This window comes from Pyxicephalus adspersus, chromosome 3 (genome assembly GCF_032062135.1).
Source record: "Pyxicephalus adspersus chromosome 3, UCB_Pads_2.0, whole genome shotgun sequence".
NCBI classification, from domain to species: Eukaryota; Metazoa; Chordata; class Amphibia; order Anura; family Pyxicephalidae; genus Pyxicephalus; species Pyxicephalus adspersus.
The window spans coordinates 152,311,351-152,328,096 of NC_092860.1; the positions used below are offsets into that span (position 1 = coordinate 152,311,351).

Sequence of the window (16,746 nt, forward strand, 5' to 3'; positions counted from 1 at the left end):
TTTGTTACTCAAACGAAAACAAATTATTATATGTTGGCACTTATAACATTTAATGAGTATTAAATATGTGTTTGTTTAAATAAGGTGCAGAAGTAAAGGTAGTCCTGAGCTTTTAAGTTAATGCTTGGAATTTTCTATTTCCACAACTCTACTATAGTGACAATCACCATTTTTATCTATTTTCTATAGTGTTGACAGCAGATTATATGCCCATCTCCTGGTTTTTATATTTACTATTAATCAGATAAACAGCAATCCGGATATTCTGCCCAATGTGACTCTGGGATATCATGTGTATGATTCTTGTGGAGATTTGAAGAAAGTTACAAAAGACGTTCTACAAATCTTGTCTGGACATACAAGGACAGCTCCAAATTATTCCTGTATGGAGCAGAAGAACATGGCTGCTTTCATTGGTGACCTAAGATCAGATACCACTCTCCAAATGGCTCAGGTGTTGAATCTGTATGGTTAAACCCAGGTAAGAGCCCCAAATACCAACCTATCATCCTGAGCTGCTAATAACATGTATTTTCATATGGCTTATTTTTACAGTACTACAAACACATTTTTTGGGGTAAATATTCACATAACGGGACTTTGAAAGCCAGATCAGCAAATTTTCCAAAACCACTCCTAAAACTCACTTTATTCTGAATCACATTTTAAAATACATAACAACAAAATTGTCATGGTACAGCAGGACAGGATGGTGGACCCTCCGTGTCACCAGCTCAATTGGCACAGATATACGTGGGGCCCAGAGTCTAAGCAGCTGCTCGGTCTTCACCAGAGCCTCTAGTGGTGAGAATGTTACACTGCGGGAAACTGCCAGGTTGCGGCCCCCGTGCACACAATCGCAGGTGACTGCTCACAAACGGGAATCAGGCGAGATGCAGGAACGTCAGACAGAATCAAGATCGAATAAGCCAGAGGTCAGGGCAGGCAGCAAACAGGAGTAGTGAAGGTAAAGCCAGGGTCGGTACACGAACAATCAGGAACTGGAGACACAGACTGGAACAACGGAAACCTGAGGGCGGTGCCAAATGACCTCCTTGTTTATGCAACTTCCTGTTGCCAGTGACTTCCTTTTATAGGGGAGGTCATAAGGCAGATTTAAATCACATGACCCGTAGGTAAAAGAACCCACCAATAGAGTGGAGTGAGGGACTGCTGGCTGCAGAGGAATGTAAGGTGGATGGTACAGATAAAGTCTTAGTCTGCTTCGTCTAAAATTTCGACAACAGTTCATTATCACACCTACCTGTTACTCACTAAAGCACAGGCATCTCTCTCCTGCACATGCAGGCAGTTCTGATGCTGGGCATGTCTCTGTTTCCAAGTTTTAGCAACTCCATCCAATCCGCTGGCCAATCAGAAAGTAGCCTCTTGATAATCCCTGGCTATTTAGCTGGCTCACAGACTGCATTTTCTGTTCGTGCAACAAGTCTTCACTAGTGCGCGAGCTACCTAGTTTTGTGAGCTAGTTCCTGTTCACCTGATGCTTAATCCAGTGTTTCCTGTGTCCCGCTCCTGCGTTAACCCCTCGTTGTCCAGTCTGTTGGTTCCCTGTGTTGTTCCAGTGTTCCTGTCTGTCTGTGGATATCCCTGCATCACCTGTACCTCCTGTTCCTTCCAGCGTCTCCTGTGTTCCCGTGCCTGCAGTGGCCTTTGTGTCATTGCTGTCTGTCTTCTGGATTCCTGGCTGTTGACCCCTGGCATGTGACCTGACCTTTCTTGCTTGCTGCCTGTCTCGATCCTGGCTTTCTCTGACTATCCTTCTTCATGGTGATTTGGTAACATGTTTTGCCCATCTTGGTGTGCCGAAGGACCGCAACCTGGCAGTTATCATCAGAGGCTCTGGAGAAAACTCGGTTACTGTTTAGACTCTGCGCCTTGGCCCTCCTCGGGGCTCACACCACCTTCGTGCAAGCCATAGCACCCCCTAATGGTCCATGCATGACATGCATGACATTCATGTAAAAATTCACTAATGTCATTACCGATATTCCATTTAATAAACAGTGACAATATAAATACGATTGAGATAATGTTTTTAGAACTCACATTTTTCTATTTGGTGAAGGTTATCAATTACAGGTCTTTCTCTTATAGAATGTTATTTAGGATGCAGCAGGAACATGAGGAGAAGCAAGGTAGTAACTTAATGATGCTGCTAATATCAATCATGATTTAAAAGAATGGGAGGGGAGTTTATTTAGTCAATTTATTAGTGCTAATCCTCAATTTTTCTTTAATATAATTAAGTATATTATGAATCATCATTAGTTGATTCCATTATTTGATTCTATGGTGATTACCACATAAATTAGATGTAGATTAAACATGTAGAATTTAGTATTTAGTAATTAAGGCTCATTCAAATTAATTGTTGGTCTAAAATTCATTAATTAAATCAACAAAATTAATTTACTCTTTATTCATACCTTACTGTATTTCTTAATAAAAATGGTCATCAATGAATGTGCTTACTCTTAATTGATAAAATTCATGATTTTGTTTAATAAACTAAGAATCCATGATTCCCTGAAGACCAAAACACTTGTGCTATATTAAAGTAGTGTCTCCCATTGTTTGCAAAACACCCTTATAGATACCCTTGTTGCATTAGGACTGCCAGACAGAGGATACAAAAAGACTACTCTTAAAAAGGCCTATCACAAATTTGAAGAAATGGATCGGTCTAAAATTTTGTTCACACCAAATAATAATATAGTATATAAAAGAGATAAAGACGAAGTAGGAATTATCACTAAATTCTCCCATCAAGTATTGACAAATATATGCAGTCAGTTTTGGCCAACATTGACATCTGATCCATGAGTTAAAAAGCATTTGGTACCTTACCAGCAGATTACTTTTTAAAAGCTACCATCTCTTAGAGATAATCTAGTTCATAGCCACTTTAAAATGAGAAAAGATGAGGGTTATCATAAAGACAAAGGTGTTTATGCTTGTGGAAATTACACACAATGCAAGTGGATTTATTCTAAAAAGGACAATATTCAAATCCCGGTCAGCTATATCCCTGAGTTAGGTAAAGTTAGTTAAAGTTAATTGTAAAACCAAACAAGTTATTTACTTAGCTATTTGCAGTTGCCAATGCTTTTACATTGGGAAGACCAAATGGGAATTTAGAAGAAGAATATATTAGCATTTTTATGCCATTTCTAATGGAACAATAATAACCCCACTAGGTAAGACCACATACCATAACCTAAACCTAACCTAAATGAAAACAAAATAAAATTCACAGCCTTGGAACAAATCCAACCAGATCCCGGGGGATAAGACTGGGATAGTAATCTTGCAGAAAGAAGCAAAGTGGATTTTTAATTTAAATGCAACACAATATCCAACACTTAACAAAACTTTAAGTTTTTAACCATTCCTGTGAGAGAAAGTAGGTATCGTATAACAAGAGAAGGAAGGGTCATCTAAACACACAGGTAGATTTAAAAGAGACTGTTAGTGGTGGGTCAGGTTTGTTTTATTTTCTTTTGTGTTGTGTTAAGATTTGCTTTAATCAATTACAATAAATTTTGATGTTAAAATATATATTATAGTTCATTGTATTATATGATTAGTTTATTACCATTTTTCTTAAACTATCCAGGGTCATTTTTTTGAATTACTTTTACCTGGTAAAAGGGTATCTATAAGGGTATTTTGCAATGGGAGACACTACTTCACTATCCTACAAGGGTCACAGAATCGTGGTAAGCACATTTATTGATGATCAGTTTTTTAAGAAATACAGTATGGTATGAATAAAGGGTTATGACTTTTACTGAATATTTAATTCTACATTAACACTAATGAATTGACTAAACAACCTCCCCCCTTCTTTTAAATCATGATTGATATTAGCAGCATCATTAAGTTACTACCTTGCTTCTCGTCATGTTCCTGCCGCATCTTAAATAACATTCTATAAGAGAACCTGCACCACATAGAAAAATGTTCTAAACACAATATCTCATTTGTATTTATGTTGTCACTATTTATTTGATGAAATATTTATTAATCAGTGAATTTGTGCCATTTTGGTATGTAAAAAGATTGATGTAATTTTTTTTTATTAACGCGTGAATGTATTGTAAAATGTTTTTGAAAATTTAGATCTCCTCCTCCTGAGGAAGCAGACTAAGATTCCGCAAAGCGCGTGTGCTTGGAACACCTTGTCTTAGGGAGTTTCCAGAAGGAAATCTATATTGGTGCTAATATTGTTTTTTTATATTTTATTGTGATGTATTTTGAGATGTCATTCAGAATAAAGAGAGTTTTTGATTTTTAGGTGGTTTTTGAGAATTTGCTGATCTTGCCTTCAAAGTTCCATTATCTGGTTATTTACCCAAAAAATTGTTTTTGTATTTCTCAGATTTGGGATGTGGCCAGGATAAATACTTTTCCAAAGGGGTCTGGATTTTATTGTTTGTTATGTTTACAGTACCAAATATGCATAGCAGCCATGGGGTAGATACTGGTAAAATCAATGCTGCATTAACTCAATAAAGCTGATTTACTATAGGAGTTATGAATATAAATAATATACATGTTCATTTTAATACCCAATCATGAGAAGTTGAGATAAATAGAAAGGGTATTGCTTTTGTATAGTTGCATAATGTATGTGAAAATAAACCCAATTCATTGTGTGAAGATTCTCATCTCTTTTAGTATCTCCCAGTGTCAGAATGTTCTTTAAGAGAAAGGTAAAGAAAATAAGGAGGTAGCATAAGAAAGTAATCAGAATTTTAGACATGTCAAACAACATATGTATGGGAGAATGTCATAAAGTGTTTACAGTGCAAAAGTGATAAGACCCTACTACCACCATTATGAATATAATACTTGTTTAGGAAGGAACTGTGGGGGAGGGCACCTCTGGCCATAATGTACAAATATACATGGCATTAATACACAATATGGGAGCCTTTATAACGCTGCTGCTTCTCCTCGGTTTGGGGTCCGTCCTGTTCATTCATTGTGCATCCGTTGATGATGTAGTTACATCACATTTTGCCAACACCAAAGGTTAATTATATCTTCTGATCAAATCTAATAATATGAACAGATTGCACAGGAATCAGAAGATAATGTAAATGTTTTTTGGGCCTTGATTAAATGTGTAATGATCAGATGTTTTCGAAACTATCAATCAAATATACATATGTAGGGATGAGCGAGGGAGATTATTACGTTTGATCTTGCGACGAATCGTGCCGTTCTCGATTACCGAACATTTAAGCGAGAACGGCCTTTGTGATTCGCCATGAGGTCGTGTTTTAGCCGAACAAACAAGGGGAAATGCATGGGGCAGGAAACACCCACTACTTCCGGCGGAAATGGCGCGGCTGGGAGCGAATCATTTGCTCCCAGGATGCACAGCAAGGCCCAGCAGCACCAATCAGCGGAGATCTCAGAATAGGTAAGTATACAGGGAAGGCAGGAAAAGTTAGTCACTCCAGTTTGTGTTCTGTGTGAGGGAGAGAAGCAGGGAGAGAAGTGCACTGTGACAGGGACAGGTTAGCCTTCTGTATATCTAGAAATATACAGATTGTGCAGATTTTCTTGCTACCTCTTGCTACTTATCCAAAAAGTCAAAAACATTTCTGTGCCACGCTACAAAAAGGGATATTTCTGCCTGATACCTCTTGCAATCTATCACAAAAGCCATTGTGCTTTGTGACAGGGCAGGTTAGGAGCATTCTGTATATCTAGAAATATACAGATTGTCCAGTTTTTCTTGCTACTTATCCAAAAAGGCAAAAACATGTCTGTGCTACTCTAAAAAAATATATTTCAGTGTGATACCTCTTGCAAGCTATCCACAAAGCCAGAAAAAATTCTGTCTTTCTCTCAAAAATACAGATATTTAAATCTGGAAGCACTTCTTAAATATCCAAAAGGCCAGAAAAATGTCTGTATTTTTCATCAAAAATACAGATATTTTACTGTGATAGCACCTGCTATATATCCACAAAGCCAGAACAATTTCTGTATTTCTCTCCAATAAAAAACAGATTTTTAACTGTGATAGTACTTGCTATATATTCACAAAGGCAGAAAAAATACTGTATTTTTCTTAAAAAAATACAGATATTTAAATCTAATAGGACTTGTTATATATCCACAAAGCTAGAAAAAATTCTGTACTTTTAAATGTATTTTATTTTGATAGCACTTGTTATATATCCAAAAGGCCCCAAAAATTCTGTATTTGTCCCCAAAAACACAGATATTTCATTGTTTGATCTCTTGCTATTTACCAAAGAAAACCATTTGGTACAGGTGCATTTTTGCCTGAATACGTTAAAAATGAGCGGTAAACACAAGGTAAGGCGTGGCGTTGGGCCACGTGCTGCATCTGGCAGAGGGAATCCCCCCGGGAGTCTGCCACTGTAGGACAGCAGCAGCAGCAAACTGTTGGAGGCAGCAGCACAAGTTGTCATACAGGTCTGAGATGTGTGCGGAGCACCAGAACGCTGGTAGATTTATTGAGAGGGCGGACTACAATCATACAGCCACGTCATGTGGAGAGTATTGTGGACTGGGTCTCAGGGGCCCAACTGCAGCAGGCTCTTCTTCTTACATGCCTGGCCTGAATGGAACAGAGACAACCACTGCTGACAATATTCCTCAGATAACTTGAACTCACCAAACACCTTGAATCCACGAGTCTTTATTGTTGCACGTACAGATGAACACGTTTTCACAGATGTACAGGTATTGCAGATGTACAGCTATTTGCAGGTCAAAGGGAATATTCCTTTCCTAGCCTCAGCATGTATTCCCTGCAACAGTCATGAAGAATCTTACAATGAAAAAAGAAGGAAGTGACCTTATAAAAAGGGATGAGGCACAAAGCAAAAATAAGTACAAAAAAACATAGACCATAAGATGGCATAGCTATAACACAAATGCACAGAAATATTACTGATGAAGGCAGCACAGCTATGGCCCCTACACTGTCCATGTGAGGGGAAACCTCAGCCTCTTCACATTCATCAATAGTTGGAGCCTCTACAGTCTTAATCTCTTCATATTCAGCAGTGTCTCCAAAAGCTACGGCTCCTACACTGTCCATGTAAGGGAAAGCCTCAGCCTCTTCACATTTACCAATAGCTAAAGCCTCTACAGTCTTAACCTCTTCATACTTCCACTTATCCTACACCTCTCACGTTTCTTTACAGTTGAAGACTAGAGTCAAGTTCAACAGGGTCTTCTTTGACCGATGATTACGCCTTGCCAGTTGTCTTGGCCGTGGTTTCAATAGATAGTAGGTAGGGACAGTGGGAATCTCATTCATCCATTCATCCACATAACTAATTAGATGACGAGACATTTGGCTACCTTAAGAGAGTCATGGTTACTCCCGCTGTTTACCATGCCAGTTACCAATGCTGTCGACACTCCATCTCAGGGCCTACCGCCTCCTCCTCATGCTGTTACTGCTACTGCCTGCCCAGTACCCAGCTCTAGATACCAGTTACTAATGCTGTCCTTGCTCAGTCTCAGGGCCCACCGCCTCCTCCTCATGCTGTTACAGCTGCTGCCTGCCCAGTACCCAGCTCTAGATGCCAGTTACTATTGTCAATGAAACTCCGTCTAAGGGCCCACCGCCTTCTCTTCATGCTGTTACTGCTGCTGCCTGCCCAGTACCCAGCTCTAGATGTCAGTTACTAATGCTGTCTTTGCTTCGTCTCAGGTCCCACCGCCTCCTCCTCATGCCATTACTGCTTCTGCCTGTGCAGTACCCAGCTCTAGATGCCAGTTACTAATGCCATCCATATTCTGTGTTAGGGCCCACCTCCTCCTCATGCTGTTGCTTCTGCCGCCTGCTCAGTACCCAGCTCTAGATGCCAGTTACCAATGCCGTCCATGCTCCGTCTCAGGGCCTACTGCCTCCTCCTCATGCTCTTACTGCTGCTGCCTGCCCAGTACCCGGCTCCAGATGCCAGTTACAAATGCCGTCCTTGCTCCGTCCCAGGGCTCACTGCCTCCTCCTCATGCTGTTACTGCTGCTGCCCGCCCAGTACCCAGCTCTAGATGCCGGTTACTAATGTCATCCTTGCTTCTTCTCGGGGCCCACCACCTCCGTCTCCTGCTGTTACTGCTGCCGCCTGCCCAGTACCCAGCTCTAGATGCCAGTTACTAATGCCGTCCATGCTCCGTGTTAGGGTCCACTGCCTCCTCCTCCTGCTGTTGCTGCTGTCACCTGTCAGTACTCTATTCACTATAATTTTACACTTCTGGGTGGCATTGACAATGCACTACACCCAGCTCTCCATGACTCCTACCAATGCAGTCTCCCTGGCAACAGCTGACCAGAGGCCATACATTGCTACTGCTCTCGGTGATCCAAGCTCTGTCTCTGGTCCTTCATCCTTTTGCCTAATGTCACTGCACTACTTGTCCACAATTTTATGGGTGTCATTCCTAACACATGTCATCCAGGTCATGATGCCAGCTAGCAATTACCGTTATTATCATTAAACAGGATTTATATAGCGTTAAGATATTATTTAGCTATATAATTCAATAGGGGTGGTGCGTACATTAAATAGCAATGCGTTGTCCTGCAGTTTTGATGGCAGAGACATTGCCCCTGATTCATCAATGAAATCCGCGCTCGCTGGAAGCGCGAAAGTACGCGCGGCCAGTGATCGCGGATTACCGCGGTCCGGACTCGAGTATGCGCCAGTTGTTGAATAGCGCGATCGCGCACTATTCCGGATCGCTAATACGAATGCGCGACCGATAATCCGATTCTGCTTGATGAATCAGGGGCATTGTCTTGTTGTAATGTTTATGCTGCCTTCTAGACACTGTCAATCATGCAAAAATCCTATTTGCCTGCTATCACTTTGCCTGCCATTTTCTGGAAAACCACAAGCTTTTTAGGAATTTTTGTATTTTTTTCCTTGTGCCACTGTTCTCCTACACTTACCTAGCAAATTTGTTGGTTCTAACATGTATAGGGGTTTGCTATTAATGTTTAAAGTCAGCCCATTGACTTTAATGGATTTTGCTAAATCGATTCGCCGAAATTTTGCGAACCCACCGGAAGTTCGAGGAAATTTTTGCGAGCCTGTCAAAGGCCTTCTCGCTCATCCTTATACATTTGTTGTTTCATGTGGATTTAACAGAAAAGTTTAATCAGACCAGGCCACCATCTACCATTACAGCATGTTCGGATGTGCACATAGCCTGAATGGTCTGACTGGTCTCATGGCCAGCAATACAGTGCACCTAAAATCCAACAAAAATGTATTCCTGCTTGTAATACTGTGCAGCTAAATAGTCCTTAATTTATTTTCACCTGGTGACTCATTTACATCCTTGGGTGACAATGCTCACTCACTCTTCTGTACCTATTGAGGGAACTTCAGTTGTCACCCTAATAAAGGATTACCAACATACCTTCCTTTCTATTTATATAACACATACTTGAGGGGGATTGAGCAGTTTTACAAGATGGCTTGGATAGAAAGATAGCATTGTCTACCTATAGAAAGTTAAAAGGAAAATACATTTCTGGAAAGATTTTCATACTTGCTGAAAAAGGTTTTTAGTCCCAAAAATTAATATTAAAATATGGTCACAAGAACTTTGAACTAGTATTCAGCAATATACTACTATTTATCTTTTTGGTTGAGGTCTTTTATAAGTTTTCCAGCAATTTGTGCTACAGTAACTCAAGATTGGATGGGCTAGCATCCCCCTCCCCCCAGTGAAAGCAATGAAGAATGGGCAATCATGAACCTGTCACCAGTTCACAAATGTCTTTTTTTAACTTTTGGTAGGTAGTAACCACTGAATATTTGGAACATTCAACAAGATCTGCCATTTTAGGGATATTCTGAGCCATCGTTCAATTATAGCAATTTGGCTCTCGGCAGAGTCTCTCATCATCAGTGTTATCACTTTACCTTCCAGGTCAGTGTATGTTCTAATACACAGAATTTACTACAGAAAGAATGAGCAGTGAAGGGCAATCCATAGAACATTATAGTATAGTATAGCATAGTATATTATAGTACAGCCATGCATTATAGCAGAAGACAGATCATTATGAGAATGTGGATTTTTGATTTAAAAGAATTTAAAAATAATTTGTTCATCATTTATGGTTCTCTATCATTGCATCAGAAAAAGTATTTTTTTTTTAAATTCAAACAGCATTAGAGCCTATATCTGATCCAGTATCAGACTGTTGAAGTCCATGCAGGACTTCCCTATTTAATGTACAGCGCTGCGTAATATGTTGGCGCTATATAAATCCTGTTTAATAATAATAATTAATAATAATGCAGGCTGATAATAAGAGAAGCTATACGTGGTGGTAAATGTTCAGTCGCAGATTGCGAGTGGGTCTATGATGAACTGAGCTCATTATAGAGGCGTTAAATGATTATTGCCATTGGGCTGGGAACATCCAGTGGTGAAAAATAAAATAAAATGAACAATGTAGCTTTCTTTTTTTAATCTTTCTGTGGGCTATTTAATTTTTTTTTCTTCTGTGGGCTATTTACTTTTTTTACTTTTGTCTGGAGTTTTGCTTTAACAGACTTCTGTTCTCTGTCTTTGTAGATCAGTTATGGAGCTAGAGATAGTTTACTAAGTGACAGAAAGATGTATCCCAATGTTTTCCGGACAGTTCCTGATAATGAAATGCAATATGTGGCCATAGTGAAGTTACTGGTAAGGTTGAAGTGGAACTGGGTTGGAATCATTACATCCGATGATGAATACGGGGAGCGGGAGATCCGACAGCTCAGCAAACATTTAACTAATAATGGAATTTGTATTGAATTCAAGATTCTGGTGTCTGCAATGTCTTATTTTACAATTCCTCTAGTGCTGCAGATCTCAACTACTGAAGTTTTAATTATCTGTGGCACTGCTAGCAGAATATATTTAAATTTTTTGTCCAGAACTGTCCCTTATCATGTAAATAAAACATTTATTCTTCTGGATTCTTGGTCACTGGATACAGAACATTTTCTTTTTAGTAACTGCGGTTTGGTGTTCACATCTCCCAATCCACCTATACCGGGGATGCAGGAATATCTACGCGGTTTTAGGTTTCCTAGTAATATAAATGACCCATTTTTTGAGGATATTTTTATAACTGAATATGGATGCTTCTCAGGAAATCCAATGAAAAACCGTCTTATTCCGGCCACATTTAGGTATTCTGTTAAAAACTGCACAATTACTTATTTAAAAATAGGTGTTAATCCTAACGATAACATACATTACAGAGTGTTTATTGCAGTCCACTTGCTGGCTCAGGCATTACACGATATATACAACTATCTAAAGATTAAGGAACCAGAATCTGGATTAAATGTACACGGGTTAAAGTATAAGGTGAGTGCACTGAAACATATAACATATGTGCATCTTCAGTTTGCTGAAAGTTGTTCTGGTTGATCCAAAAGCTGAATTTGAATCCTATTAATATCATTGAAAAATTTCAATTTAAATTCTGTTGTCTGCAGTATTTCCAGAGAAGCCACACAAGAAGGCATAGGATGAGCTTTATATGTTTACAGAACACATTTTTGTGCATAAAAGAAAAAGGTGGCAATCTTTTTAACCATGGGGTAGGACATTTTAGGAAGCTTCAAGGACAAAATGGGAGACAGGCCAATCCCTAATTTTATACCCAGAGCATGGACATAAGACCCTTGAAGTGGTCTTTCATAACGTACCCATTCCTAGATTCGGGTCTGCGGCTGAATTCTTTTAAAAAAATAATAAAAAAATATACAGCCCTCAAAGTTAACAATATTAACCTTCTGGGTGGTTCATTTCTGTCCGAATTTATATGTCTAAAAGCAGGACTTTGTTTATTATGAAAATTTATTTTACAGTATAATATAATAGTATGAGTATAATAAAGTTTTAAACACAAAATCATGTCAAAATTATTGTAAATAATAATTTTTTTAAAACTTTTTTTAAAGAATAAATATTATACTCCTAATATTTTATTATACTGTAAAAAAAAATGTTTATGAAAGACAATGTACTGCTTTTACACAAAAAAAATCCTCTCTATTGCATTCAATACAGTTATTTTGTATTGAATGCAATACAAATTGACTCCCGCCACACCCCGAAATGAATGTCCGCATGCAACGTCATCACCGGGAACTCGCAGGTGACTCATCAGATGCAGAGCACGCCGGCCGGAGGAAGCGAGAAGACAGGGATCACTGAGAAGGACGCGATTACTATTGTTTTCTATTGTTTTAGCTACCCTGAGTGTGACTCGGGGTTACCGCTTTCGGCATCTTTTTTTTACCCCGAGCCACACTCTTGACAAACACACAAGAGAATTAAAAAATAGCCTCCTCTTACACAGCAGTGGCAAATACATATTATATTTCCATTTATAAAAAAAGTCCTCAGATAAAAGTCTTCCAAAATCCAAACCTGTGTTTCTTTATTTTTTTTAAAAGCCTGCCTGTCTACATTGAAATGGCAATGTGTTTGTCAGTCACAATGCACCCCCACCCCCAACTGAGCTTAAGACTCTTTCAGATAACACATTCACAGCAGGGTACGTGATCTTCTCTAGATAGTAGTCTATGGGGTCTTTACATTGGAAGTTGTAGATGTCCAATCTACAGCAGATATTGTCCAGTTCTCTTGGGGGTCCCCAAACTGACCATCAGAGGTGAGACAGTAGATCCGAATTTAGAAGATTTATTTGTACAACAGAGAAAACAAAACTCTTAACAGTTAAAGCACAGAGGTTCTAACAAAATTAAGGAAATATATCAATCTTTATAGGCTTACATAATCACTCCTGTATCGGGAGGGGGGGGGGGTGTTATCAAATTATCTAAACATTTTAAAATTTGTTGTTGAATGGCAATTCTAACGAGTAAGAGAACAAAGTATCAATGTATAAAGTCAGTTCTCCTGGAGTTCTGTATACAGAGTATTTTTGGAGTGCAATATGAACATATTTTCTATTTTCTGGAAAATTCTTGATAATATTTTTGCTATGTTATGGTTTATTGCATTGTAATTTATAGTTTGCTTACTGAGCACATTGTTGTGTTCATATTTTGCTGTTTTTTTCTGCACATCTAGAAACAAAACACCTATACAGGACTCCTGCACAGCAGTGTGTAACATAAATATATAAGGAAGGAGAAAGCTACTGCTTCTACAAGCCCCTTGTTTTGTTGGCGATAACTTTTGGGTTTTTGAAATGTAGGATTAGAATCTCCTGGTCACATCCAGCTAATTCAGCAGTTTTAAATGGAATTAAATAGGGATTATTGTAAAATCTTGTTTGTGTAACTTCTGCATGTTTGATGCCTATAATGATCTTATTATATTTTAAGGTAACTCGCTATGTTAAATTGGTAAACTATAAGGGTTCAAAAAGCAGAGAATCATGTCTTAATGAAAAGGGAGACATGCCCGGCCCACTGGACATTGTAAACTGGATAACACAGGGTAAAGACCGAGAGGCCTCTTATTGGAAATATGTGGGCCACTTTGATGAGTCTCTTCCAGAAAATCAGCAACTTAATTTCAGCCCACGTTGGATATCATGGAAACATGGCAAGGTGAGTGATAAGCAGTCATGGTAAGTGAGTAATATGAAATACATCAGCTGCAGGTAGACCATAGGTAACACTGGTGACCCCCTATCTGTTCTTTTTAGGCATAGTTTACATAATTAGGTCCCTCTTATCTACAATAACAAATTAAATATTTTGGTTGGTGTATTTAAAAAAACAAATAATTTTATAAAACAGTTAAGTTGTATAAGTTATTGGATCTATAGTGTACTAATTCAGCATGTTCTGTCCTTAGCCTCCAATTATAAGGCATATGTCTTTTTCATTAGTTCTCATTTTTTTAATGGTTTCTATAAAGTGTTCATAATATTGGTGATATTACCTCATCCTAGGCCCCCAAAGGTCGATGTTCTGCAGAATGTTTTCCAGGATTCAGAAAAGCTCTAAGAGAAGGATATCACATATGTTGTTATGATTGTGTTCCATGTTCAATGGGGGAAATATCAAACCAGTCTGGTAAGTTTAATTTCTTTTTTATACATAAACGCAGGAGGCCTAAGAGGTCAGATTTAAAGCGAGGATTAAATGCTACCTAAACCCAACAAAGAAGGAGCTATAATTTATTGCAGTTTACCAGTTGTTGGGTGTGGTGCCTATATTAGTTTTCTTTATTTTTATATGGTGACATCAATTAGTGAGGCTGTAACACTTTTCTAAAGGCAGCAGTACGATATCTCAGGGAAAAAAGTGTAATAAATGCATTATTAATTTAAATGCCATTCTCCAAATATAAAATAATTAAAACCACAATACAAATGTAAAAAACATACAAAGAGAGAGAGAACATAATTATACTTTCATCCAATATAATTGGTAAAATAATCTCCATTCTTCAAATTCTTCTCTTTTGCAGCAAGTAATTTCAAAGAATGTGGCACATATACACACAAGTCTCTATTGTGGTGTTGTTAGTGTGGTAAGAGGATTTATAAGTGTGTAGGATATCTTTTTTTTAAACACAACAGTGACAAAGTGGTTGTGACAAGATCCCATTGTTAAATGGTTCTACTTGCTGATCATTAAAAAAGAGGACCTGCTGAGGGGATGGTAGGACCAACTTTTCTTTTTTTCCCAGCTGTCTCCTTATCTGGCAGATTTACAGCGGTACAAAACAGGGTGGGGGCTGGCACAGCTGGTAAGGGCCAGAAGATTCCTTTCTCAGTATTGCCACAGCTCCAATCCTTTTACAGCTATCAGACTGCACATCCTGAGTGACCACAATTAGTTGAGATACATGAAACAAGGAAAGTTTACAGCTGCCTAACAACATATTATATGTGTGGAAGCAGAAAGAAAGAGAAACAGAAACAGAAACAAAGTTTACTTGCCTGGGGAAGGATGCATTGTCTGGAGGGCACTGGAGCATGGCTGGAAGAAAGTGAAGAACTGCTCTGATATGATAACACAGATGGGGTCCTCCATAAAATAGCATGCACAGCTCGGTGTGGTTGAAGATCACAACATTTTTCTCACTGAAGTACCTAGGATAAATAGGCAGTGTGATACTGCTGTCATGATGGGTATTTCTGGTTTCCCATGGCAATAGAATAGTTACTTCTAAATACCATATTACACTGGGATTGTAATGAGTCAGAGCAAATTATTTTAGTAGTATCCAACCAAATGGTCACTGTTATATATTTAATTACAAAAGTGTTTTTAAGGAATTGCAAAGAGTTTATGCATAGGATGATGTTGAAGTCATGGTGGAAATGGAGCACATAGTTGTTCCCCCAATATAATGCACACATATCATCCTTCACATATAACTGGCACTCTGCAGTAAAAACACTTTTGTGCTCATTAAAAGGGTGACCATCATTTTAGCAAATACTACTGAAACCCATCAGCTAGGAACCTGTTGACCTTCAATTCTTATGACATTAGGAAGCTGAAATTGACATGTCCTATTGCCCTTCTACTGATTACCTTTAAAGTCATTACTGTGTTATTAATTTCACCAATTCCCTCTACTAAAAAAAAAAAGAAAATATTAAGCTTGTTTTTTTTTTGTGTCCGCATTCTACAGACAGTGAAAACTGCCAGACGTGTCCTGAAAATGAATGGCCAAATGATGCTAAAAATATTTGTGCTTTGAAGATTACTGAGTATTTGTCATATGAGAAGGATGTTCTTGTTATAATTTTTTCAGTGTCTTCTGTCCTATTTGCTGCCACATCTGTCTTTATCCTTGGAATATTTTTATGGTTTCGGAGCACTCCCATAGTCAAAGCCAATAACCGGAACCTCAGCTTCATTCTGCTCTGCTCTCTCACTCTGAGTTTCCTTACTGTGTTCCTGTTCCTTGGCCGTCCTGTGGATATCACGTGTATGCTGCAACAAATCACATTTGGAATTGTCTTCACTATCTCAGTGTCTTCTATCCTAGCCAAAACCACCACAGTCTTCATTGCTTTCAAAGCCTCCAGACCTGGAAGCTCCTGTAGGAAATGGGTAGGAGTCAAACTTCCCAATACAGTCATGTTGTTCTGCTCATCCATTCAGGTTATAAATGGGATTCTTTGGTTGTCCATCTCTCCACCATTTCAGGAGTATGACATGCACTCCTATCCTGGGAAGATCATTATACAATGCAATGAAGGATCAACAATGGCCTTTTATATCACATGGGGTTATATGGGGTTTCTGGCAGCTGTGAGTTTCGTTCTGGCTTTCATGGTGAGGACATTACCGGACAGTTTTAATGAGGCCAAGTACATTACCTTCAGCATGCTGGTGTTCTGCAGTGTGTGGATTGCCATGATTCCGGCCTATCTGAGTACCAGAGGGAAATACATGGTGGCTGTGGTGGTATTCGCCATACTGACCTCCAGTGCTGGGGTTTTATTCTGTATATTTTTTCCCAAGGTGTACATTTTGCTATTTAAACCTGAGCTAAACATGCGAAAAAACTTGTTGGATAAATAAATGCTGAAACTGTTGCATTCTACATTATTTCCTACGAGAACAATATTATTATAAAAACATTTGTAGCACACCAGGACTGTATATGTTTGCCAAAAGCACAGCATGCACATCTTTTTATCTAATTGTAAATTACTGTTTCAGAGTAACACAATCAAAGATGCAGAGCCATTAGGGCCAGCTT

The 16,746-nt window shown here is 38.6% G+C and overlaps 1 protein-coding gene across 1 annotated transcript; it reads left to right on the top strand.

Moving 5' to 3' along the window:
* Positions 1 to 893: 893 nt before the first annotated feature.
* On the top strand, positions 894 to 16,742 carry LOC140327532 (vomeronasal type-2 receptor 26-like). The gene is made up of 6 exons (XM_072406922.1): positions 894 to 935; positions 10,618 to 10,831; positions 11,261 to 11,400; positions 13,395 to 13,622; positions 13,970 to 14,093; positions 15,667 to 16,742. The coding sequence occupies exons 1-6, from the start codon at positions 894 to 896 to the stop codon at positions 16,563 to 16,565; spliced, it is 1,647 nt and encodes a 548-aa protein (XP_072263023.1). The 3' UTR covers positions 16,566 to 16,742.
* Positions 16,743 to 16,746: the final 4 nt, after the last annotated feature.